Below are 26,423 nucleotides of genomic sequence, written 5' to 3'. Positions count from 1 at the left end.
AGAACTAACAGAACAAAAATGAGAGGAAATACATGTCATGTTTACACAACTGGTAGGTGGAGAGGGATCAAGTTGTGGAGAAATGCCAAGAGGTGAACTGATTTAATTTGAAGTTGGAGAAAATTGAGAAGCTATTGAAGTTGCTCTTGAGAAAAAACTTGGCCAGAATTGGAAACTGTATTTGCCTCTAGGGAAGTAGACACTTGATTAGCAAAGTATCGATGAGAACCAGATTTAGAATCACTAGGATTCTTCTTCTTTGCCAGCCAGCCTGGGGGATAACCATGGAGTTCAAAACACTTGTCTCGAATGTGACCTTTGCAGTTACAATGTGTGCAATGAGGAGGTTCCCTCTGACTAGTAGAATTAAAATTCTTCCTTGGTACAGCAGCAACAATCGGTTCAGAAGACTTGTGAATGTGAGAGGTTGAGATTGCAATATTGTCTTGATTCAGAGAAGTAGTACGAGAGAATCCACGTTGTCGCTCTTCTTGAATGATTAAAAAGTAAATTTCATCCAACGAAGGGAATGGCTTCATAAGGAGAATATTACCTCTGGTAGTGAGATAATTCTCATTCAGTCCCATGAGAAAAAGCATTGTAAGATTTTTCTCTTCACAAGCAGCAATGGAATCAAGAACTTTACAAATTCAAGCAGTACAATTTCCACATGTACAAACATGAATAGACGAAAATTGATGCCATTCATTCCACAAAGATTCAAGACGAGTGAAATAATCACTCACAGATGATTGATCCTGAGTGATGTTGTTAAGAGCTTGTTGTATTTCAAAAATTCGAGCTTCATTGCTCTGTTAAAATTGATGTTTCAACAAATTCCATATTTTCTCAGCAGTTTCAATGTAAAAAATTACCTGTGCAATTTTTGGAGTCACTGAGGAACAAATCCAAAAAGAAACCTTGAGATTACAGCGAAACCAAGCATTGTACTTAGGTTTATCTATTTTTGGAAGTCAAAGACTGCCGGCAATGAATCCGATCTTGTTCCGAGAGCCAATCGCCATAAGCATAGCATGACTCCAAGAATAATAATTCTTGTCGTTAAGCTTAGGAGAGACGATTGCAGTACTATAAACATCTGCCGGAGTAATCGCAAATTGACTATCAACATTACTTGACGAAGAAGAAGATGAACTCGACATATTGTAAGATCAAGATGAAATTAGAGTGTGAAGGCAAGAGAAATAGATGTTTTCTCTAATACCATGTAGAAACCCTAGAATAAGAAAAGTATTTTGGGAAAGTCTTCCTCTCTTGTTCACAAACTCTTATTTCACGACGATAATGAGCAGCAGCAATTACAATGAGAAACTGACTTTATATACATGTCCAAAATAGTTATAAGTAGGGGTGGGCGGCAGGGTCCCGCTCCCCGCCCCCGCATGGGCGGGCGGGCTACCCCACACCGCCCATGCGGGGGCGGGAGGCGGATTGACCCCTGCAGGGCCCCGCCCCACCCCCCGCTCAGCACTCTTCCTATTTTTAGTGTAAAAATTTTTAATTTATAATATTTATATAAGTAATTTATATAAATATATATAATTTGTTAAAAACTTGAATTTAACTTCAAGTTAATGGGATTACCTTGGCCTAGGAGGCTAAGACAATCTAAAATATAACTCTAATGAGTTTGTATTTTTTTAATGTATAAATTTCAATTTATACTTTAAATTATATTATAATTTGAGTCTAAAAATATTTTTAGACTAAAAAAAAAAAAATTAAACAATAGGTTGAGCTGGGGGGCAAGGCGGGGTGAGGTTTCTACCCCACCCCTCGGTAACGGGACAGGGGGCCCCGCCCCTGCCACCCGGGGGCGGGGGGCAGGGTATGAAACCCCTCCACCCGCATGGTGCGGGGCGGGGAGGGGGTGCCCCCGCCCCACACCATGCATGTAGCACCCCTAGTTATAAGCTAACTAACTTAACGTAACTAAGGGACAAAAAAGTAACTTTTGCCAACTAAACTTATTAGCTCTAATAGCCACAAAGAGATTATATAAAAACAATCCCACAAACTGATATGCCTTAATGTGGTTCATCATTATTAAATATGTTGACTCCGACAGTGCCATGTAATTGGTACACTTGGGGTACAGGATTTAGGCAACTAAGCAATAATTCTATCCAAATTTGAAATATAAAACATTGATAGTTTTTTTAGGGTTTTTTTCTAGAAAGTATCCTAAATTATCATTTGAAATCAGACAAAGCTAATCTAATGAATGACGGATGAAATTATCAATTTTTCATATGTAATGATATAAAAAGAAAAATAATATTTGTAAAAGGGCTTGGCCCGATAAAATCGAAAGGCCCTACATGGGCCCACCCGACCAAAATCGGGTTCAACAAGTCAAAACCCATAATGGGTTCATTTCATCCATTATCGATCGAAACCGATCAGATGGTGGTGCTGCTGGTGCATGCTTGTGGAACTTGTTGTGGAGCTTGTGGAAGTACTATGTCCGGTGCTCACGTGTCCACGCTTCTTCCTATTCTTTTTGAACCGGGTCGTCATTTTCGATCTCTTTCTCTGTGATTGTGCGGTAGGGTTCGGCGGCTAAGAGACAAGTAGTGAAAGGAAAGTGGAGTTTGGGATTTATTGGGTGGACGATTCAGAAATGAGGGATGGGTTTTTATGGTTGACGATTCAGAATCTCCCACGGGTCGTGGCAATCTTACATGGATGAGCATCTGATGTGCGATATTGATGGGCAGGGCTAGGGCCAGCACCTCACTGTCGCTGCTATCATTGGCCATGATGGCTCTGTCTTGCCTTAGAACTCTTCATTCCCCCAGTTTAAGCCTCAGGAGATTATTGATAACTTGAAGGATTTTGATGAACCGGGTCATCTTGCTCCCACGGGCTTACACCTTGGGGACACTACATACATGGCAATCCAGGGAGAGCCTGGAGGCTGGAGCTATCATCCGTGGAAAGAAGGGATCTAGAGGTATCACCATAAAAATAACTGGCCAAGCTCTAATTTTCAGCATCTATGAAGAACCTGTGACACCAGGACAGTGCAACATGGTTGTTAAGAGGATGGGGGATTACCTTATTGAGCAGGGTTGTAGTGTTAGGGACCCCGGTCTTATTCCTAAACATTAAGTCCACGAGCTCGCCTTGGTGAAGATGGTGACCGAATGATCTTTCCACTTGCTTGGCCTTCAACAAAGGGTAGGTGTTTAGGAGGTGGAATGATGGAGATGGTGGTGGAATTGGGTAGGCTAAGTGTTTTAGATTTGCAATTCACTATGGACGACGGCTAGGATTTGTCCCTTGAGGATGGCGCCAAGTGATAGGGTTAGGGTTGATGAGAGATGGTGAGGCTAGGGTTTCGGGTAGGTGGCAATTAGGGTTGCCAAAGTTACTAAGGGAAATTAGGGTTGGCGCCAAGATGGATGGAGGCTAGGGTTTTGGATTGTAAGGCAACTAGGGTTGCCGAAATTGGTGAGTAGAAGTACTTTTGGAAATATTCCTAAGTGGTAGGAATCATTGGGAAATTGGGATTTGGCTAGGAAGGAAAGTCAATGGTTGACTTGAGTGATTTTACGGATGAGAGATTTAAGGGATTGAAAGCAATGTTTTGAATACCGTACCAGATGTCGTACCAGTCAAGGCACTGGAACGAAATATTTCGATACCAGTACTGTTTCATGTACCATTTCGGGATAGTCGATATATGAATAAATTATATATATAAATATATATATATAAATTATATTCCAAAATAATAATCTATATATGAATAAATTATATATAAGTACATATATATATAAATTATAAATAGCCTAATCTGAATTAGGGGTCAAAAAATAAGCTTGTAGTTTGAAAAAATGAAAAAAAAAATTATTGAAGGCCGAAATATCAGCCGATACAGGCTGAAATACAGATCGGTACAACCGGTATTTGAGCTGGTTCGAAATGTATATGATACCTGTACTGACCCAATGGCCGGTATGAAAAATTTTGATCTTACCGGCCTGTACGGTACGAGTTTAAAAACACTGATTGAAAGGTATTATTGATTCCTTAAATTGAGGGATTTGATTTAGAAGGAGTCAAGACTCCTAGAAGGAAAGAGTTTCCTTATGGAGACTTGCGGGTTTTAGCTATGACACTTGGGTTGGAGGAAGGGCAATTAGGGAATGGCCGAATATGGAAGTGAGGATTAGGGTTAGGGTTTTATGGAAGTGGCGGCAAGTATATTATGGAAAGTGGACTAGGGAAAACACTCCAAGGGGCGACACTTAAGAGATTAGATGGATCAAATGAGGCTATATGGTGGTCACAACAATGAGCGTAAGATGAACACAAAGCAATCTCAAGAACAATTCAAGAACACTTCAATATCAATGCTCACAAATTAATAAGAACAATGAAGAGAAAATGAAAGACAAGATAATGAATGAATAATACTCATAAGATTGATAAACCGAATCACACTTATTCACGAATTGTAAAGTGTGATTCTCTTCTTAGAGATTCACGAATTGCACCCCAAAGAACCCAAGTGCTAAGCACCGAAATTGTTGATCTCAAGAACAAAGCCGTCCAAAAGGAATTTGTCAAAAGATGTAAAAGAAAAGACTAAGGGTCCTATTTACAAGAGTTACAAATTGAAAACCTCCAATAGGTCCCTTGGAAATGAATAATAATAAAATAAATAAAAAAGAAATAAGATAGTGGTATGGACCAAGCTTGGTCGTGGCATGCATGAGCCCATGATAGGCTAGAATGGTGCATGGTGGTCTTCGGATTGGTCCATGGCTAGATGGCACAACATGGCTTGCTGATAGGCATGGCATGGTGCCATGCACGGGCCTGCTGATGGTCATGGCCTGGTGCCATGCAAGGCCTGCTGATGGTGAGCCATGTGTGCGTGCTGCATGGCCCAGGCTAGTGGCCTAGGCGTTGGGCTGGATGGCATGCTTGATGGGCATGCCACTGGCCTAGCCTGCAAGGCACGGGCTGGAGTCGTGCGCTAGATGGCATGCCTGCAAAGGCATGCCACTAACCTCATTGGCGTGCGGCATGGGGCACATGCAGGGGCCGTGCGCTCAAGAGCTTGCGCGTGGCTGTGCGCAGGCGCACACGCAGGGCTAAGTGTGGGCGCGTGCACAGTGCAGGGCTGTGCGCCTGGGCATGCGCATGCCAGGCCGCGCACTGTGCGGCGCGCAGTTACTAACTTCGCTAGCCTACATGCTGGGCGCCCTGTGCGTGTCACGACACGGGCCAAGTCATGCGTGTAGGCTGACCATGGTGCTGCCCTTGCCTTTCAATGGCAGTGTCGAGGCTTGTCCCGATGCCACTTTTCTAAGGATTTTAACATGTAGGCCAAGGTCAATCATCATTTGAGTGCTTTTTTTGGAATTCACATTATTTTCTATTTTCTTTTCTTCCCTTTTGATTTTGGTTCCGGGTTTGCATCTTCATTGAAATCCTAAAATTGGCGGTGACGTCATTGCAGACAATAACCATGTTAAGGTTGTTCTAACTGCACTGCCTTTATATTCTATAGAAAAAAAACAAACAAACAAAAAGAAATTAAGGTTCTTTTCTATTTGCTAAAACTAAAAAATAAAAATAAAAAAGGAACTTCAATGGCCGTTTTCGGCTGGCTTATTACCGGGTCGGGTCGGACCCAAAATAATTTCGGCCAGATCAGGTTGCAGGCTTAGTTTTAGGGTATGTTAGTCTCACGCACTCATTTTATAAAAAGTAAATAAATTTGAGATTTAAATGAAAATTCTTTTTTTAAAACTTTTTTTTTAAAAGAAAGTGTGCAAGACTTGCACATCCTAAGACTATATCTAGTTACTCTAAAATAAATCTATTTTTAATTTAGCAATGTTAGATACATTTTTAGGGTATGTAAGTCCAGCACACTCCTTTTGAAAAAGAGTAGAATCTATTATTAAAGAAATAGTTTTTTCATGTAGATTTCAAATTTATCTACTTTTTTCAAAGAGAATATGCTGAACTTACACACCCTAAAACAACAAATATCATTTTTCTTTGTAATATTTTTATTGACACGCCAACTGCACTGCTGACTGGAGGGCTGTGACATCAACTTACGTAAAAAAGTATTGACACTTCGATTCTTTTTATGAAGTATATAATAAGGCTTACAGTAAATGATTTATTATACACCATGCTTATAAATAACACAAGTCATCATCTTATTCCAAACAAGAGCATATAGACATAGCACGGAATTAGCAACATCACATTACCAGCACCTACACAACACAGATTTCACACTGCAGCAGAAAAATTCATGATACAGAGTATACCCATGTTATCAGTAGTTGTTGGCATATTCTGGCTGGAGTTAAGTTTGAATTTGAGACTATCCGAATCTCCCTGTAAACATGTAACAGCATCCCATACTTGCCACCATATATTCCAAGAAATTTACGAAGGAGAAACTACTTGGAAATATGAGAAATGCTCACTGGGAACCCTTCTGCTGGGGTGGGAACCAACTCTACTTTTATTTTCTCACTGGGAAGAATTGGTTCCCACTTGAACATTTTCATTACATGATGGAGAAAGACAAGGATAGTTACTCTAGCATACTCTTTTCCAGGGCACATAAGAGGTCCTGCCCCAAAGGGAACATATGTGTAAGGAGAAGGTCCATTTTGTTCGAATCTAATAGGATTAAACCTTTCTGGCTCTGAGAAGTATTTAGAGTTCTTTTGGGTTGAACCCACGCTCCAATATATCTGAAAAGAAATAAACAACCTCAATGGACTGATAAAATCAGAATTTTTTAGTTCGAATGAATAAGATTAATTTACCATGGTGTTAGAATATTGTTTTAAGCGACTAATTCACATTACTATCAACATAAGCACCAAGGAATAAGAGCATTCTCAATGAATTACGTGTAGTTGTATAAAACAATAGTTAACTAAAAGCTACTAATTTACCTAGCTAATAGGATGCATTTTGCATTTGCTATTTTAGATTCATATGCAGTTTGCTCGTAATTCATTGGGAGTGCGCTAAGGAAACCCGATAATTTGATAATTTAACATGGTATCAGAATAGCTGATAATATACCTTCCACCCCTTTGGAATGAGGTAGCCTTTATAGATGATATCCGTCTTGGCTTCTCTAAAAGAACCTTGAATAATTGTTCTATGCCTCATCACCTCGTTCACAAAGTTCCAAGTGTATCTCATTTTTTTGATGTCATCCCAACATAGCACGTCTCTTGGCTTCATTAGCTCGGTTATCTCTCTTTGCTCTATCAAGCAAAAGAAGTTTAAAGGAGCTATTTTGTTATAGATATAGGCATGAATTTAATAACAAATAAAATTTCATGTGTGATGAATAAAATAAAACAATGTCTAGAATAAGTAAAATAAATAAAGTGAGACAATCCTTACATGAAAGATTAAAAGATTACAACAAAACCGAATTAATCAAATACCTCTTAGAACCTCATTGTAGTGGTGAGGCATCTCTGCAAGATATTTCATAGCGAAAGTGATAGTAGCAGTAGTAGTATCATGGCCTCCAATAAGAAATGCCAAGATCTTATCTGCAATCTCCAACTCTGTCATGAACCCATCTTCTCCCCAGGGCACAGCAATCATTTGCGTCAGGACGTCCTGTGTTGGAGAGGCCAAATTCTTTGCTAATGCTTCCCTCCTCTCCTTGATAATCGAATAAATCTCTTTCCTAAGAGCTTCTGCAGCTTTAATTGCATGATAAAATGGTGTCCCCGGTATGTTCAAATGTAGGGATAGAATTCCTCTATTTAGTGTATTGAAATGATACAGAAACTTGGACACTTTTTCACTATCATTTATGCCCAAAAACAAATGGCAAGCTAATGTAAACGTGTAGAGTTGTGCCATAGAATGAACCTTAACTTCATCTTTGTTCTCCCAGTGATTCTGCAAATGGGTTCTTGAGATAGAGTCGATTGACGTCACCAACTTCTGAGTCTCATTGAATTTGAAGAACAAAGACATGAACTTTCGGGCCTTTGCAGCATCATGTTCAATGGGCACAAAAGCAATGGAGGGGAAGAGCTTTTGAACCGAGGGAGGGCGCCACCGTATCAACGACTTGCTGTTATGGAAGAAGATGAATTTGTTTGCTGCAGCGCCTGAAAATACGATGAACTTCTCCCCAAGAATGGAAGTTTTGAATACTTTGCAGGAGTACTTGCTTGTTCTCTTTGACACAAAGCTTTCTGCTGCTCCTTGTTGGATTGCAGCCAAGAATTGCAGGGTTTCACCCATAATCGGCCAGCCAAAACTTCCCGGAGGGAGTGTTGGTTTGGTGCCAGGAACATCTTCTTTCGTTTTATAAGCGAAGGAATAAAAAACCAGAGAAACAGCACAAACGAGGGAGACTATGAAGAAGGAGAAGATGGAGAAGACTTCCATGGTTGAGCTGCGACAAAATTGTCTTTGAGTGTAGCATTTCTTTTCAATTCTGCTAGGTAGAAGCGGGTTGGTGCGCCGACTCCGTACCGATTAATATTTTAAAGTTGTTGTCAGTTGTATTAAAAATAAAAGGAAAATGTTAGATGCCTCGAGACTCCCGCTGGAAGTTCTGTATTTTTTTAATTTTTTTTGTAAATATTTTTAATAATTTTAAATATTTTTAAAAAATAAAATAAAACTTATAATATTATTAAAAAATATTTTCTTAATCATGAAATGATAAGTTAGGAAACAATGACAAAATAATTGACCTACTGATACCAAAAGAACGGAAGGAAGAGGGGACTGAAGAAGAAGAGAAGGAAAGAGAAGATAATAATCAGAGAATAAATATGCACAATTAAAGACAGATGGTTAAACCGACCATATGCATAAATGCTATGCAAAATAAAGTAATCGTAAAAGAAAAAATATTCGTAAACATAATTTTAAACATAAACTTTATTATCAACAAGTTTATGTCACAAGGATAGAAGATAATGCGGATATTTGCACTTACAAATATGAGAGAAGGTAGGCAGAAATTTCAAAGGGTTTCTAGTCAAATGAGCTCTGCCTTAAAATGAAAGAAAGTTCTCCTTATTTATTCTACTTCGTGATTAAGAAATTATTTTTTAATGAACTTTTTTTACTTTCTGATTAAAGAAATAATTTTTAATGATATTTTAAATTTATTTTACTTTTTAAAAATATTTTAAAGTGTAAAAAAAATTTATATAAAAAATAAATTAAAAAAATACACATAAAAAATATATGTTAAGCCCAATAGGAACTCCCAATGGGGCCGTAGCATAACTATTTTAAATATTTTTAAAAAAAATCATAATATTATTAAGAAAGTATTTTTTAATATATATTTTTTTTTACTTTCTAGTTAAGAAAGTATTTTCTTAATGATGTTTTAAATTTATTTTATTTTTTTAAAATATTAAAAATTTTATATAAAAAATTATTTAAATAAAACACATGTAAAATAATACTACACTCCAGCGGGGCTGTAGAGATCGCCCAATATAAAAATAAAAATAAAAAAGAGCAAAACACGATACAAGTAAAGTTGACAGAAACAAAAAGAAAGCTACTGACACACTTATCTTGGAAAAATGAAGAAAACAAAAATGAAAACTTGACTGAGCGTGATGACATCGATTCCCACTTTCGTCTGTAAAAAATGTTACCTCATAAACAAGCAGATGAGGTCATGGTCTTGAGCTGAGGCTTCGTTTGGAATCACAATTCTTCTCAATTCATCTCAATTTATCATTATAATTTTTTTAAATCTAAACATAAAATATAATAAACAATTCAACTTTTTTAAATTTTAAAATAATAATAATAATAATAATAAATAATATTCTAATAATATTTTATTATCTCAACTCAACTCATTTCAACGTGCAAACGCAACCTCAATTTGACTTAACGTGATGACAGAGAGAAAGATGAGGCAGACGAGTAGAGTTTTTCTCTAGCATGGTGGGTCTGTCTATGATTCATGGTTCAGCCACACTGCATCCAACCAGGCAAAAAATAAAAAAATTCAAGTCATAAGTTGGATTCATAAAAATATTTTTTCAAACAAATTTATTTAAGAAAGATATTACCGATATTGGGTTTTGCTTTTGGTTTTACAACTGGCCCAAGGTTCTGTTAACGCTGCCATACTCTTTCTCTCAAATCGGTATGCTTCCAGGAATTATACTGCATGTCTTTTATGGTCTACTTGGAGAAGGGATTTGTAATAGGACAAGCAGATCAGTAAGCTTGGGGAGGGGATTATACTGAGGTCTTTTATGGTCTCTTGGGGCTTGATTTCTGGGCTTTAAGAGTCGAGATTTGACAAAAAATGAGGAACTTTTGCAAGATAGGGACCTCTGTCTCGTGAAAGGAAAGCATTTCCGTCTTCTTCGCACCAACTGGGTTGAGTAGCTGCTGGAGAGAAGTTTGAGCTGGGATTGGAGATCAGCCGACACTTAGATCTTCTCGGTAGTGTCTTAGTTGCAACAAGCACAAAGTGAAAAACTAAACTAGTTCTTCTTGGTAGCTTCACCGCCAACAATGGCATACGAGCTCCTCTCTTCAATCAAGGCATTCAAATCAGAGTATGGAGAGAGAGAAAGAGAGAGAGAGAGAGAGAGAAGAAACACGGAGAAGTGAATTGAAATGAACCGTTTTATTAAAGAAAAACTCTATGTCAGCTGATCGGTGCACTTTGACGCGCAGAAAGGCCTGTAAAAAGACTTTTCCTTTTCTTTTTTCCTTGGTGATACTGGTCAGAGATCTCTCACATCTTTGACTTTACATTTAAAAAACGTTTTGTCAAAACTGCACCAACACTTCATCAATATAGACACACCAACAAAGCCGTTTGAAAGGGGAAAATAGGAGTAAACAAGTAAGAACACAATCAGAGCAACGTGAAACCATCAGCATCACAGCCTATTACTATTAAAAATATAATATAAATAATTAAATTTATGTTTTATATATATTTAAACTTTTAAAATAAGATAGTTGTTTTATCATAATTTTTTATCTAAAATTATAAATAAAAATCTATATCTTGAGAATAAAAAAGATGTAACTTTTATCTCCATCATTTTCTCTTCCCTATCTCTTTTTTTTTCATGTTTTATATTTTCTTGCAAATACTATAGCAGGCAGCAGCATTAATATTTCAGCCCTTTCTCTCTCTCTCTTTGCCTCTTAAAAAAAAAACAGAAAAACAAGAAAAGAAAACCAAACAACAAGAAAGTAAAAAAATAAATCCTGAAACATAAGCGCAAAACAGAAAGAAATTAGGGTTTGAAAAATCCTTGGTCAATTACTTGCAGGGTAATGCTTACAATCATGCACAACTACGGCAAGAAAAATTATTTATTTCTGATCAATTATTTTTTATTAAAATGAATCTATTTTTATCATAAATAATAATTTTTATAATGATATCTCTCAAAAACAAGTTTCTGTTTGTTCATGAGCGATATCACCACTTGGATTTCACAACAAAAAATAAAGAATAATAATAATTGGGAAATAATAATAATTGGGAAATAATTTATACAATCCTTGTGTGCAAACTCACGTACTCTTTTAAGAAAAATAGATAAATTTGAGATTCACATGAAAATATTCAATTTTTAATAACGAGTCCCACCTTTTTTAAATGAAGTATGAGAGGTTTTGCATACATACTCACAACTATATTTATCATTATTTAATAATAATTTTAAAATTATTTTATAGCTGATTAATGTTATAGCTGTCAACTGCACTTAAAATATTAAGATTTTTTTAATTTAAACTTAAAAAGAATCCTTTCTTTGTCTTTGATTTTGACGTCCTAAGTCACATCAGCTGCTATGTGAAATACTTTTTTAGGAGTTTTATTTGTCATCACTTAAATAAATAATCACTTAAAAATATTACCTAAAAAAATATGACTGAAAATAATAAAATATTAAGAACGTTAAGAATGAAAATTAATAGTTTTAGAAAATTTCCATCACCGGAAAATTGAAATTTAATAGCCCAACGAGAAACTCCGGAGAAAATTCGGATCCAGTTGCAAGCATGGAAAGCCCAAAAGAGTAGCCCAACTAACAGATTGGATGCAGTGATTTGGTTGGCGATTTCCGCGCCTATTCCTCCAAACCATTGGAACAAAACCATATCATATTCTCCGTTCTCTTCCTGTCTCTCTGTCCCTCACGCGCACGGACGCACACGCTCTCTCTCTCCCTTGTCTTCTTTCATTTTCAAGTCTCAAGGCTTGTTCTTCGTGACAAAACTGAGTTTTTCCTGGAGACCTGAATCGTAATCGGGGAAAGCCACAGAAATCCCAGTTACCCATTTCGAGTTTGGACCCACCAGATCGAGTCCGGACCCGTTGGTGGGGGAAACATTGAAGCCCACATTGAGATTTCCAATGTTCTTAAGATATAACCCGAAAGAATCTTGAGTTGGAGTTTGGGTGTCGTAGAATTGTAACGGCAAGATGAAATGTGAAAGTGGTGGTTTGGGTTGAGATTCATGGGGAATTGTTACAGTATGGAAGAACAAAAATTATACCAACAACGACGACTGCAGCAGCACAAGCAAGAACGTCAGCAACTGCATTTTGTTAAGAGGAATCAAGGTATTCCTTCTTGGTTTATCAAATCAACAACTGTTTTCTTTTTGACATGTATGGCTAACTAATTTGATTTGATATATTTTTATTTTTATTATATTATTGGCTATCTATTTCTTTCCATCTAAATGCAATTTTGTTTTATGGGATCCATAAATGCAATAATTGGTGGGGGAAGAGAGAGAGAGAGACTGTCAAAATGGGTTTTTTTTGGTACATCATACATGGTGTTTTGAATCCACTCTAAACTTCCTGCATTAGGTTAAATTATCCTTAATATTACTGAGTTATAATATTAGTTTTTTAGTATATTCTTGATGTATACTTGGGGAAGCAGAAGTAGAGGTGTATACAATTAATCTTGCATGCTAGTGTTGTTGTCCTTAAGAAAAAGTTGATGTAAGCTAGTAAAAACAGTTGTTAATTGATCTAATTTTCAATGTTAAGCTTAATACTCCATTGTCATGTAAAATTTCAGTGGAAGTAAGACATGAATCAGCTAAATCTCTGAATATGCCAGAAAATAGTGCAAGTAGCGCTCCCCAGGCTCCCAGAAATGTCAAAGATCTCCGCAAAAGTCCTGGATATAGTAATGTTGACATCTTCACATATGAGGAAATGACATTGGCAACAAAGCATTTCCGTCCAGACCTAATTATTGGAGAGGGTGGGTTTGGTATTGTTTACAAAGGAGTTATTGATGAGAATGTGAGACCAGGTTACAAGACTGTTGAAGTAGCCATTAAGGAGCTTAATCGAGAAGGGTTCCAAGGAGACCGGGAATGGCTGGTATTGGACTTACTTTATTCGTTCAGTTTATCTATTGCCTTTCACCATAAGGTTTTGCATGGAAATTTTGAATTGTGTATTATTTTTGTTTGAAAAGAGAAATAAAAATAATTACATTGAACAAAACTTAAAGTAGATGGAAGAAGTATCTATGAACGAGAAGGGAATACAATCTCTGTGTATGCAAAAGATAGTGTGTAAAGAACAAATGCTAATCCCCCATTAAAATGTTTTTAAACTGCGGTGCAAGTCATTTCAACTTTTGAAGGAAGCTTTTTAAATCAGAATTGCTTAGAAGGGTGGAGATCTCCTCACATTTTGGAAATGACAGTTTGGTCCCCATCATAATTTAATTGCTTGTATTCATCATATCTTTGTTTGTTTTGCACAGGCGGAAGTTAACTATTTAGGGCAGCTCCGTCACTCTAATCTCTTGAAGCTCATTGGGTACTGCTGTGAGGATGAGCACAGGCTGTTAGTTTATGAGTACATGGTGAGTGGAAACCTGGAAAGACATCTTTTTCGGAGTAAGTATCCAATGAAATACTTAATGACTTGAGAATTACTGCATAAATTGATATAAAGATGTATGTGAAAAACTGAGCACTTGTTAGTTATTGTCTCATTTTATTTGTTTCTGGCGGTAGGAGTGGGCTCTACTCTAAATTGGTCAAGAAGGATGAAGATTGCATTAGATGCTGCAAAAGGACTTGCTTTTCTTCACGGTGCAGAAAGACCTGTCATTTACCGTGACTTCAAGACGTCAAACATTTTGATGGATGCAGTTAGTATTCTTTTCTTTGATAAATTTACATTTCTTTTATATAAATGATGCACGTCTTGTCTTGATTGAAACTTGGGAGATTAGGAAGACTAACCTCCTGAGCATGAGCTTGGTGAAAATTCAATTTAACTCCGCTAGTGAAGACAGAAGATGAAAGGGCCACATACTGAAGTTATCCTTTACTTGTCATTAAGTTTTTCTCTTCTTCTTTCTTTTTTGGGCAAATAAAAACTAGTGTTTATCTTATCAAACAAAGATAAGCATTCATGTGCATGCACATACGTAACAAATTATTTTTCCTGGGGAAGTTTGGTTGGCTTACACTCATGAATAAGTTTTAAACAAAAACCTGCAGGATTTTAATGCGAAGCTTTCAGATTTTGGCCTGGCGAAAGATGGGCCAATGGGAGACCAAACCCATGTTTCAACACGAGTGATGGGTACTTATGGATATGCTGCTCCTGAGTATGTAATGACTGGTGAGTCATGTTTTATTATTAAAGGGAAAACTGCTGAATTATTTTCTCACGTAGTAGTTTTTCTATCTTGTTTTAGGATTCTGAATTTGTCACCATTGCCAGTTAATGAAGATTTGTTTTACTTTAGTTATGACTTTAGAGTCCTCACATGTTGTAACTGAATTGAATTACTGCCATTAGAAGATTGCAAAAAATTTTGGACCCTTACAGTTTGTAATCAAGTTGAATCTTCTGATTTCTTTCATTGCTAAGTTGGAAGGAAAGAGTTAGAAGTATCTTGGTGTTTATGTACGTTTTGCTCCCTTGAGGGTAAAAAACTGTAGAGGATCTGTGAGAAGCAAAAGTTTCAAGCGATTCTGATATTTCTTTTTGGCTTGTTTTCTCTCCTTTTTTATCCTTATTTTTTCCTTGCTTCCTCAAGTTTATTCACAGAGCCAAACATCAAGATATTAATATCTCCGTACTTTCTGAGCAATTGCCTCCCCTCTCAAATAAAACATACTGTGGGTACCCTATTTGCAGTAAATATTTGATCATTATACCTATATAAAAAAGGCAATTATATGATCATTATTAATCAAATAGTTAGAGGATGCAAAAAGAGTATTTTTCGCCAATGTTAAAGAATTATAGATTGATGATAGGAACTATTTTCTTCAATGAGCTAAGTTTTTAATTGTTTAATTAGGTCATTTAACATCTCGAAGCGATGTTTATGGATTTGGGGTAGTACTGCTTGAGCTGCTCGTTGGAAGAACAGCATTGGACAAGAGCAGACCCAGCCGAGAGCACAACTTAGTTGAGTGGGCCCGCCCACTCTTGAACCATAATAAGAAGCTCTTCAGGATCTTAGACCCTAGAATGGAGGGACAGTACTCAGTTAAAACAGCAATGAAGGTGGCCCATTTGGCATATCAATGCCTTAGCCAAAACCCAAAAGGGAGGCCTCTCATGAGCAATGTTGTTGACATCCTCGAAAATTTGCAGTCAACAGAAAACCCTGAGGCAATACTTCAAAGTGGAGGCAGTGGTCTAACCCTTTATAAGGTTCCAAGGGATACCCCTGTCACTAAGTCAGAGAAGAGACTCCCATCCAGCAGCGAGAGGGAGCACAATGTGCAGCGGAGTAAACCAGGAAAAGGGAGGAGCAAAAGCGAGCCTCCCACGGATTGTATTCTGTATAGCCCTTCTCCAGATTTTCGATGAGAAATTAACCTATTCCAGAAGTTGAACTTTCACCAAATATGGATGAAAGTTGAACTTGTAAAGGATATAGCAGCTGGTGTGTCCATTTTGTGTTTTGAGTTTATCATTCTATCCCCATTAAGGAAACTGTAGAGTTCTTGCTTGTTCTAGTTCATGTATTATCAGGGAGAAAAGTCAAACCCTTTTGAAATTATTACTGATGTATACATTTGGTGTTCTGAGATGATTACAAGAGTCGTGCCCTCTTTATATGATACCTTACCCATCCATCTCAGTTCTTTTTTCTTTATTTTTTACCCATCTCAGTTCAACAATGGTCCTTTACCATAATGAAATTTATCTGACCGATGAACATCCAAACAAACTCCCACTAGAAAGTGATGGAATTAGCTCGACACTGCTCTTGTATTAGGCTTCATTTGAATGTCCAATTAATGCAAAGCACACGTCTAGCCGAACAACCAATGTAAATCACCTATAATGTCTTCTATTTCAAATGACTATCCCATTTTTTTTCCTTTGTTCTTCTCAAAGGTTAGGCTTTTTTCTTACCATTCTAGGCCAAAGATACTCCTCATGTCTTATTTTCACGGTTGTTTCTTCCATTGAAGTGGACAAAAACAAAAGGAGAGAGAAAAGAAACCAATTATAACACTTTTAAGTACATGAAGGCAATGTACCACTGCCAGGCAGCACGTCTATTTTATGATGGTGATCATATCCCTAGGTGGTGCTAGAACATTAGATTGAAAAGTTCAATCTTCAAAGCAATCTTGGAGGGCTTCCCTTGCTTATATTGTTATTCCACTACAAGCCAGAAATCACCATTAGAATTATTTGGTGAAAGAAACTCACCAAATAATCAAGCACAAAAGCTAATCACAGATACAGGTCAGAGTTTGACTTTAAAACCCCACACGTCATATTTTCTTTTTTGATAATTAATTTAGAGAAATTATAATTGCAATCGTGAGTGTGCAAATACCACACAATCACTTTAAAAAAAAATGAATAAATACGAGATCTACAATTAATTTTTTTAATAGTGAATCTTACTCTTTTTCAAAACGACTGTACGGCCCTTACACACTCCATGATTATACGTAAAATTACTCATTAATTTAATCTCATCAAAGAGTGGGGCGCAGCCCAATACACAGGTAATAACTGATAACAAATGATTTGTCATTACAGAATGATGGCATTGCACACAAGCATGTTTTGGCTCCAGAAAAGTAGTCATTTGAACCATGATTGGGACAACCACACTACATTCCTTCGCCACAATTCTACAAAATTCACTACTTTTGCAGCACATAGACAACGATTTCCTACCCAGAATCTGTGCATATCCTCCAACATTGTAACAATGCTTTTGACAATGTAACAATCACGAGCATTTTCCTACAGAAACAGAATTTCCATCATTAGTCACTCCCTTGGAGTACATCACTCTTGCATTGTGCACTGCCATGAGTATAGCGGGATTCATTTAACAAGGGGGAATGTGCATTTCTGGATATAGAGGCAGATTTCACATCATATAAATCAACCATAAAGAATAATGGTTAGGTCTGTTTTCAATGTGCAAAGGTATGATCCAAAACCGGATCGTGCTTCTTTTGTAAGAAGAATAAACTAACTATACTCCAAAAGTGGAACAGGTTAAACCTCTCACTAGAAAAATGGATATAAGAAAAACTCTGGGGACAAAACATCTGCTGCATTTGGGAGAAAACCTTAAAATAGTACCATAGTAATTGGAAACAAACTTCTGAAATGCCAGAGAAGGTACTTGAAAAGCAACACACGGTCTAGTCACAGCCAAAATGCAAAATGTTGCAACAAATTGAGGGTGTTTCAATCATCAGAGAATGTAATAATGGCTTAACTGTCTGCAAGGACATTATTAGGGCAAATATACCGCAAACCCTCGTTAACTTTTCCAGTATTCAATTTGGCAAAGTTAATACAAACATCAAAAGTTTTTCTCAGGAATAAAAGTAAGAAAACAGCAACTACACAGCTATTATGTATTCCAAACACAATTACGTAAAAGAGCAATGATACAATGACAACCTATCTACCATTCATTTACGACTTATTAATAAAATAATATTTTTTTGATAATTTAAATACATCAAATCAAAATCAAAATTAAAATATATATTTTAAAAAATATTATTTTATTCTAAGATTGTAGACAAATAGTAAAGTAGTAGGTGTTTTATCATTTCTCTATGTAAAATCTTCTTCATAATTTAAGCCTACACAACAAAAACAGGCACGCAAAAAATAAGATGTCAAATTCCTGGCATGAATATCACTCAATAGATCTTTAGGTTGGCAAACTTGGACAACACGGGGCAAAGAAACTAAATTCGCAATTCAAGTCAGTAGGCAAAACAAAAAAATGTAAAACATTCTAATGAGAAAAATGGAACAGGTAATAAATCCCATGATATCTACAAAACCATGCCCCATTTTGCCTAGATATAAAGTCAAAGGTTAAATCAACGAAACTTATGTTGGTGCACATTCAATCATGAATTCATATAAAGTGAATTATAGTTAATACCAGCCATTGGCCCATTTCTTTTTCTCAAAGAGGGAGAGGATTAGTTTTTCAGGGTGGTATGCCTCTACGCCCCACATGGTTTTTTTTACATAAATTACCTACTACTGGAAAAAATCAGCAAATGTAAATTTTATGCCAAATGTGGATGTACAAGTCATTAAGAGTAGTTTACCCCATATATGGTGCAATTTCATTGCAAGTTGAGTTACAGTTCTTCTCTCCACGGGATTAGAAAATTCCATGTTCATAGCCTCCTGAATCGCAGACAAGAATTCTCGCCTTGCTTTTGTAGAAAGAACAAGATAACTCGGTCCATGAATAATGCTCAAGTCCACAACCTAAAATGAAAAACAAAAAAAACAAGGACGAGAAACTACTCCCATTAGTTTTTTCCTGATAATTTTACTATATTAATGATCAAAAGACATGTTCAAAACTGCAATAAGTGGCATCATAATGCATGGAGTTTCATTAGTGCAATCAGAACTCAATCGATTTTCATTGCTGTATTTATATGGTGCATTGGAGCAAACAATACCACTCAAAGGGCTTGGTTTGTACTTAATGAACCCTAATGAAAACGTTGCCGTCATAATCTCCAATTAGAGTATAACTATTGAAACTGGGAAAGCAAGCTATTAAAACCACGTTTTGATGGCTACAGGTCCCAGCACAATTGGTGGGGGAGTTTAGTTCAGCCCATAAATGACATGGTATAGATATCCAGTACCACATCATTATTAAATAGATGCTTAATAAATGTGTATAAGAACTTGCCTGCTGCAACCAAGGGATAATGGAGTTCATGCATCTTTGTTCCAGGAGATACGATGCCAAAGTTCTGAGAACATCACTCACAGTCTTGGGTGACAGACTTTCCAGAACAGGACCAGTTCTATCAAGTAGCTCAACCATTATAAGTTCATCACGGGAACAGAGAGCTTCCATATATGCAGAGTCTAGATCCCCTTCACATAGGAAACCTTGCACACATTTCCAAAGGTTATTCTGACTTTCAAAACCATTTTGCCTGACATTTGCGCTAGAGCCTGAGGCAAAAATAGCATTAGCATTTTTTATTTGACCACACCCAACATTTTGCATTCCCTGACCTGAACATTTCTGCATGTCTTTCCCTCTAGGATTTCCATCAATCTTTACCTTAGTATTTGTCCACATATCCTTCGACCTGAACCTAGCAACTGCACTTACCTCCCGAACATCATTACTCTTTGCAGACAACAATGAAGGCTGTCTATTGTGAATATCAACAGATGGCCGTGGAGTGCAAGTAGAGATTCGGGGAGAATGCACACTTTGACTCTGCTTCACAAGTTTGGAGCTTGCTAAATCAGAATATTTCCCTCCATGCACAAGATCCTGTGCAAGTCTATCTACGACATGTTCTAAACCTACCACCCTTGATTGAATCGAGGTCAAGCTATCCATTATGCCAGTTGTAAACACCTGCAAATGAGATTAATACGTAAGACAAATTATACAATTGCCTGTGCTCATGGCTAAATGGTATTATGAAAGAATGGCATGTATGACAAGAAGCATCAAAGATGGAATATGAGGCTTCTTAAATTAAAAGAACAACTAAAAACCAAGGATTCAGGAATCCCAGAAATCAACTAGTTGTTTTTAGTTAATTGTACATGTTCGTATTAAGAACATTCAAATTGGAGGGCTTTACAAAAAGTAAAAAGTCTGTATTTTATGCTCATTATGGATAGAACAGTGGTCAAAGTAAATAATGTTCACTTCATATCTCATTGAGGAGCTCTGAACCAACAGTTAAGGTCCACATTTAAATCCTACACTATTTTACCTGTAAGAGATCCATTAGGTTTGACTGTTTGTTTTCAATCTCCAAAAGCTGTTTTCGAATGCAAACCATTTCATTTGCCATTTGTGAGCAACATCCATGGGCAGTTTGAGAACAAGACTCTGTAACAGTAGAATCGAGACTTCTACGATCTTGCATCTTTGATGAATACATCGGTTCGTCAATAATTTCTTCAGCTGCAAACCGCTGAGTTCTTCGAATTGGCTTTACTGAGCTACCCTCCTCAAGACAATCATGAGAAACTGTCACAAACTTGGTCTCAAAGTTATCAGTAGTAAGATTACTCACAGAAGAACACTCTTGTTTGTCATCCATTGGCACATATTCATACCCAATATCCTGTGGGTTTGTAACATCAGTGCTCATTCTTTCTAATGTCTTGGTAACAGAACTACCCTCTGATTCTTCGATATGAGATTCTGCTAAAGAAGCATTATGGACTTTTGGAACTGCAATTTCAATATGCCAATCATCTCCTTTAGGAAGTTTAGTTTCCACATAATTTTGACTTGCTTTTCTGCTAGACAAAGGAATCGTGCCTTTATTTGAGCTTCTACCAGTTTTCTTGAGGTTGACATCCTTCCACCCAGATTCACAGGTGCTGGTGATATCACTGTAGTCACCTCCATAGAAATTTTCTGTAAAAATTATATGATGAAGATATGGTATCAAAGGAAGCAAGGAGAGAATGTAAACACATGCCCACATCATAATTCCAAGAACTTGTTTGGTTGAACAAATGAAAGATTCAGTGTGATGGAGTACAGCAAGAGCATAAAATGAAAGGTCTCCACTTCTGTCAACGGATTGACTAGAAAATTCGCGAACAAGATTTGCCTGACCAACCGAATAAAGGTCAAGTTCACTCAGATAATTGAAACCTGAACAAAATTGCAAAGGAATGCATTGACATGAGTGGGTACACTTTGAACGTGTACCAATTCATTAATAAAGAGACATGTTGCACACAAAACATAACCTTGGCAAATGCAAAGCATGTACTCACTTCAAGTGATGTTTGATGATGCAAAACCATCATGCATCAATCTTTGCGAGCTCTTATTCAATCCTTCTCAATCATCAAAAATCAGATGAAACATATCAAACATCACATTTATATGTGCTTGTGTTTAATTGTCCAAATTCCTCAATCCATATGAATGACCTCAGGTGCATATTTTATTTTAAGCATAGCATGTATAAATTGTCCTAATTCTGAACTTTCACTTCTTGAGTTACTGCCTTAAATTGTCTAAGCTCAGTCTTATGGCCATACTGTACTCGAAATACGTTAACTTGTCCCGATAGGATGCTTTTACTTTCTGATTCTTCTTAATCAAATTTTCATGTCTTAAAAAAACATGAACAAACTCAGAAAACCTATGAGCAAAACAATGCAATGAACCAAAACTATATGACTGACCTTAAAAAGGAAACACCAAACATAAAACCTATCTGGACAAACATGCCAAATCAATGGTTATCAACCACTAAACCTTTTATGGAAGATCCAGCCTCCGAGGGTTCAGGAGTATCTGGCCCTGGAAGACCTCTCCAGTACTGCAGGGCCTGCAGAACTGCATCCCTAACAGGTTTAACCTGCAAGAAGCACATATGGTACAATCTAAAATGCAGTTAACGCTTAGTAAGAAGAGAAACGTCTCCGAGTTAGACTGCAAGAAACACAAACCTTATCAAAACGACAAGATTCAAGAGTGCGGATGGAGGAAGACCTAAAGGAGCCCAAGAAGGATCCACCAGTTGCAGCAATGTCCCCTAATGCTACAGACGCAGCTTTACGTGTCGTCCAATCACTGTTTTTAAGAGCTTCTTGGATGCCAGACATTGCACCTAATAGAATATTTTGTGTGGGAGCACCGCCAACCTGAAGAAGAAATTGCAAAGTTTTATTTTTCTTTAATTAGAAAGTGGAAAGAAAACCAGTGATATAAAATTATATAATTTTAAATACCAATCCTAAAGATCATGGATAAATTTGGGATTACGTATCCCAATCACTTCAACCCCTTAAAAGGCCAGATAAATACACCAGAGCTTCTTTATCTACAAATTTGAAATACAAACAAAGAAAGAAATCCTCAATTGCAAGGTCCCCCATACTACATATCATGCCAGACCCACCCTTCTACAATCTCCAGCCAGAGAAACAATACAGAACCCTAGAAACCTCTCCCCAACCCGCATTTATGCTATGCCAAGTACCACACCCATAAGGTCTCCTTACTAAGTCTGAAGGGCACTAAATCCGAGTTTCCTCAAATATTACTCAAATTAGAGTCTCCATAAATGATTTCCTTAGTCACCACATCATCACAAGTTCACAACCATTTGCCCAGGATAGCTTGGTTTGAAGGTAATAAATTTTCACAACCCAGCCCACCATATTGTAGAGTACCAACTTGATTTCAGTTCACAAGTGAAACATAAATCCCTCACATTCTTCTCGATAAAAATTCCAGCTGGAACTTCTCTATGCAGTTTGATATATTAGTCAGGATGGTGAATAACAATAGAAAATAAGTGGGCGAGCTAGAGAGTGTACTCTTGATAAGAGTATGACTACCATCTGCAGACAATAAAGTTTCTTCCAACCTGCCAACCCAAACGCATAACATGTAAATTCATAGGTAAAGAACCCACTTCACAGCACAACAGACTGGCCAGCTCCTTCACAATACCAACTTCACCTATGGGAACTCACTCTTTCCCAAACATGTCAAAACTCAAACCCCAAAAAAACTCATAGGCAGGGCATTATGTTTGTTAATATATCTGCGAACCAGCCCACATAATTAAAGATTATAACAGCTCGTTTGGACAGTGAGATGAGATGAGATGGTTTTAGATGACTTGAATAAAATATTGTTAGAGTATTATTTTTTAATATTATTATTACTTTGGGATTTGAAAAGGTTGAATTGTTTATTATATTTTGTGTGAGAATTTAGAAAAGTTGTAATGATAAAATGAGATGATTTCTTTATCCAAACCAGCCCAAATGATAAGCTAGCTTGGAATTCATATATTTAAAGAACCAAAACTCCAAGATACTAACAACTTGATAAGAGAAGTAAAAAGTATATAACGATAAGGAATGCAGAAATTTATGGAAATTGAATTTCACAGATGCATATACACAAGTACAAAAATTTGACTGTTGCATCAAGTTTTTTCGTCAATGTAGTAATTCAAATTTATAGTTTTCTTCTATTGCCGAATGGTCAGCAACCATTCATGTCATCTCTTGTTTTTGGCAATTGCAAGTACTATAGGCGCACACATAGCATACCCTAAACAAAGAACGAAATAGTTTTAGCCCTAAAAAATCAGTATATAATTTATGGCCTTGGGCAAAGATATAGTAACAAAATTTTGAATCCAGTATAGTTCAAAATCATAATTCATAAAGAAAAATCAATTGAAATTAGAAGCAAATCAATTTATGTGGAAGAGTTCAAACTGACCTGAATAATACTCCTATTCAACTCAATCACCGCTGGTTTAGCCATAAAATGTGGATTCTTTAGAAATTTTGTGGTCCGAGTCAACATCTTCTGCAAAAGTGAGATGGGCGGATCATGTGTGTTATCAACGATCCTCGCCAAACACAATGCCGAACCTGATTGAACCTGCCTGTTCTGTTCACCCAAAGCTTCAAAAAGCGGTTTCACTAACACAACAAAGACACCATCAGTCTCACCCCCACGATTGCTCAATTTCGAAGCCAATACACCTACTGTTTCCACACATGCATCCCTCACAACTGAGTCTGGGTCCTTGAGCCGCTTAACAATGCTAGCAACCATCTTACCAAGATGCGGCCCAACAAGACCTTCATGAACTCTTGCTAATGTACCCATCAGTCGAATACATTCCTTTCTCACTGCACTCTTTTGCTCCGAATCAGTATCCAATATACATGACAGAAATGGTGCAATTCTGTCTGGGGTTAAACATTCAGCAGTTTTCTCAAGCTCTTCAACCCCTATCTGGTAGGTATCTCTATCTGCAAGCTTGTTTAGTGCAAGAACCACTTTATGTTTTAGCTCAAAAATCACCTGTTGCACATTCACCCTAGTGGGTCCTCGCGCTTTCAGTTGCTGCAGTGTCTTCATCTTGATATGTAAATCGAGGCCAAACCTCTAAAGATGCATAGATTGTGCTTTCAAAACTTCAATGGTAGACGGGTCAAAATATCAGAGAAAGCTAGACTTAAGCCATCAATCCTTGGTACTAGGAACAATTTGTAGAATACGGCCAACATTTTGTACTCCACCTATATCAAAGCCCCATGTTGTCACAAAAAAAAAAAAACAGGGCGGGGTCATGGAACGCAAACTAGAAATTATACATTCACATCAACGCTCCGTTTAAGCGGTGAGAAATGTAGCAAAATAAAGTAACTTTGTCGAGGGAAAAAAAACTAGAACAGAAGTGAAGATAGTAAATTGGAGATCTAAAAGGTCTTAGAGTTATTGGGAACTTAGCAAAAGCATTTTTTTTTATCAGTAGGAACGTAGGAAAAGCATTAGGATTCACTGAATTCAAAAATCTCCACTTTCTTTTTAATCTTCTTCTCTCCTTTTTCTATCTTTTCCTAATAAATACAGATGATCGACGAAATGATAAGAAAAGTAAAAGCATTTTCATTAAACCAATTCATGCTGACCATACGTGAGGTGATATTCAAAAAACAGGGGGGAAATCTAAGCATAAAACAATGCAGAACGCAAATCATTCATAAATCCACAGGAAAAAAAAAAAAGATTTTCACTTAATTTTGTTCACATTACCCTCAGTTTTCTCGGCAAAACAAAACAGAACCGGAAATGGAAGAAGAAAATAGAAAATAAACAGAAGCAACCGTACCAGAGAGTGAAAGAGAGAAGGAAATAAGACGAAAATGAAATAGAATTTGCAGTTCTGATTGTGATTCAGCGATGAAATTAAAGCGAGAGTTCGGAGACAAAAAATTTCAAAAATATAATGAATAAACTAATGGGCAAGGATCGAATCTCCGTACCTTTTCCGCAGAGCTCAATGCCACAGAGAGAGAGAGAGACACACACACACAGTTCGCGACAACACAATACTCCCCCTTTAAGCATTCAAACTCGCTCACGGAGACACAGACTGAGGCAGAGGCTCTTTTTCGCGCTTTCTTCTGGGTTTCGAATTTGGGGGAGCGTGTAATCACGTGACGACCACTTCCATTGTACTGTTGGATTATCGCCACGTGGTTTACTTACGGTGTTCTCAACCTTCGATTTTATATGCGGTTTTTTTTTTTTTACGTTTCCTGGCCCCGAGAGAGTTTCAAAAACTTTTAAATTTTGACGGGATAATAGATAGTATTTGGATCAATTACTATCATAAACTTTTTAAAAAAAAAATTACTATCCTAAACCTTTCGTTTGAATATTTAGAATATTTTAAAATTCTGTAAATAATAATAAAATAGTTTAAATTAATTTATTTTATTAAATTTTAGAAAATTATAGAAAAAAATAATAAAAATATTATATTACGTAAGAGATAGAGTCGAGAAATTATAATTACAGTCGTGAGTGTGTAAGCGGCACGTAATTATTTTGAAAAAAATGAATAAATACCGTACCCACATAAAAAGAAAATTATTTTTTTAATAATATACTTCACTTTTTTTTCTAAACGACTGTAACGCACTTGTATACTCCACGACTATACGTAGCATTATCCGTTAAAGTCACTCTCGCTAGAGATCCAAGTATAAATATAATTATAGAACATGCAACAATAAATTTTCCTTTTAACTTAATCATCGAGGTTGTAATCGAACCATCTAATGGTAAGTTGTGTTGACAAATTGGGTTATTAGATTTAAGTTGCGTTTAGATGTTGAGTTAAGCTGAGCTCTTTATAAATAGTAATGAATTGAGTAGTAAATAAAGTTATGTGAAACCTATTTAAACTGAGTTTAAAATATATTTGCATGTTAAGATGCATTTAATATTTTTTATGAGAAGTTAAAAAATATTATAGGTCTCACATATAAAGATGCATTAAGTTAAAAAAAATTATAGATCCCGCGTGTAAGGAGG

At 36.6% G+C, this 26,423-nt stretch overlaps 3 protein-coding genes and 1 pseudogene across 5 annotated transcripts; 2 read left to right on the top strand and 2 right to left on the bottom strand.

Moving 5' to 3' along the window:
• Positions 1-2,342: 2,342 nt before the first annotated feature.
• Positions 2,343-3,135, top strand: LOC108989504 (annotated as a pseudogene).
• A 3,062-nt stretch (positions 3,136-6,197) lies between these two features.
• Positions 6,198-8,514, bottom strand: LOC108989511 (beta-amyrin 28-monooxygenase-like). Its single transcript, XM_018963137.2, has 3 exons — positions 7,476-8,514; positions 7,102-7,289; positions 6,198-6,761 (listed from the first exon to the last, which is right to left on the bottom strand). The coding sequence occupies exons 1-3, from the start codon at positions 8,440-8,442 to the stop codon at positions 6,462-6,464; spliced, it is 1,455 nt and encodes a 484-aa protein (XP_018818682.1). The 5' UTR covers positions 8,443-8,514; the 3' UTR covers positions 6,198-6,461.
• Positions 8,515-12,174: 3,660 nt separating this feature from the next.
• Positions 12,175-16,118, top strand: LOC108989542 (probable serine/threonine-protein kinase PBL17). Of its 2 annotated transcripts, none has more exons than XM_018963179.2 (6): positions 12,175-12,640; positions 13,155-13,423; positions 13,815-13,950; positions 14,071-14,207; positions 14,563-14,686; positions 15,375-16,118. In XM_018963179.2, exons 1-6 carry the CDS (start codon positions 12,535-12,537, stop codon positions 15,890-15,892), a joined length of 1,290 nt encoding a protein of 429 aa, XP_018818724.1. In that variant the 5' UTR covers positions 12,175-12,534; the 3' UTR covers positions 15,893-16,118. The 2 variants fall into 2 exon arrangements, with proteins under 2 accessions (XP_018818724.1, XP_018818723.1); XM_018963178.2 differs by having other exon boundaries at positions 12,176-12,640; positions 13,113-13,423.
• Positions 16,119-16,989: 871 nt separating this feature from the next.
• On the bottom strand, positions 16,990-25,471 carry LOC108989541 (TORTIFOLIA1-like protein 2). Of its 2 annotated transcripts, none has more exons than XM_018963176.2 (8): positions 25,367-25,471; positions 23,808-24,619; positions 22,013-22,207; positions 21,819-21,921; positions 20,305-20,960; positions 19,248-19,937; positions 18,643-18,808; positions 16,990-17,296 (listed from the first exon to the last, which is right to left on the bottom strand). In XM_018963176.2, exons 2-8 carry the CDS (start codon positions 24,456-24,458, stop codon positions 17,283-17,285), a joined length of 2,475 nt encoding a protein of 824 aa, XP_018818721.1. In that variant the 5' UTR covers positions 24,459-24,619; positions 25,367-25,471; the 3' UTR covers positions 16,990-17,282. The 2 variants fall into 2 exon arrangements, with proteins under 2 accessions (XP_018818721.1, XP_018818722.1); XM_018963177.2 differs by lacking the exon at positions 25,367-25,471 and adding an exon at positions 25,213-25,290.
• Between the last annotated feature and the right edge of the window lie 952 nt (positions 25,472-26,423).

This window comes from Juglans regia, chromosome 6, assembly GCF_001411555.2.
Source record: "Juglans regia cultivar Chandler chromosome 6, Walnut 2.0, whole genome shotgun sequence".
Lineage (NCBI taxonomy): Eukaryota > Viridiplantae > Streptophyta > Magnoliopsida > Fagales > Juglandaceae > Juglans > Juglans regia.
This window is presented reverse-complemented; position numbering and strand designations above follow the sequence as displayed.

Excerpts from the sequence above, each read along its gene's own strand:
- LOC108989511 (XM_018963137.2), bottom strand. The coding sequence starts at position 8,442 with ATGGAAGTCTTCTCCATCTTCTCCTTCTTCATAGTCTCCCTCGTTTGT. Across the intron at positions 7,290-7,475 it reads CTACAATGAGGTTCTAAGAG|AGCAAAGAGAGATAACCGAG; the intron begins GTATTTGATTAA and ends TTTGCTTGATAG. Across the intron at positions 6,762-7,101 it reads TCATTCCAAAGGGGTGGAAG|ATATATTGGAGCGTGGGTTC; the intron begins GTATATTATCAG and ends ATTTCTTTTCAG.
- LOC108989542 (XM_018963178.2), top strand. The coding sequence starts at position 12,535 with ATGGGGAATTGTTACAGTATGGAAGAACAAAAATTATACCAACAACGA. Across the intron at positions 12,641-13,112 it reads TTTTGTTAAGAGGAATCAAG|TGGAAGTAAGACATGAATCA; the intron begins GTATTCCTTCTT and ends GTAAAATTTCAG. Across the intron at positions 13,424-13,814 it reads AAGGAGACCGGGAATGGCTG|GCGGAAGTTAACTATTTAGG; the intron begins GTATTGGACTTA and ends TGTTTTGCACAG.
- LOC108989541 (XM_018963176.2), bottom strand. The coding sequence starts at position 24,458 with ATGAAGACACTGCAGCAACTGAAAGCGCGAGGACCCACTAGGGTGAAT. Across the intron at positions 22,208-23,807 it reads TGAATAGGAGTATTATTCAG|GTTGGCGGTGCTCCCACACA; the intron begins GTCAGTTTGAAC and ends TTTCTTCTTCAG. Across the intron at positions 21,922-22,012 it reads AATCTTGTCGTTTTGATAAG|GTTAAACCTGTTAGGGATGC; the intron begins GTTTGTGTTTCT and ends TGCTTCTTGCAG.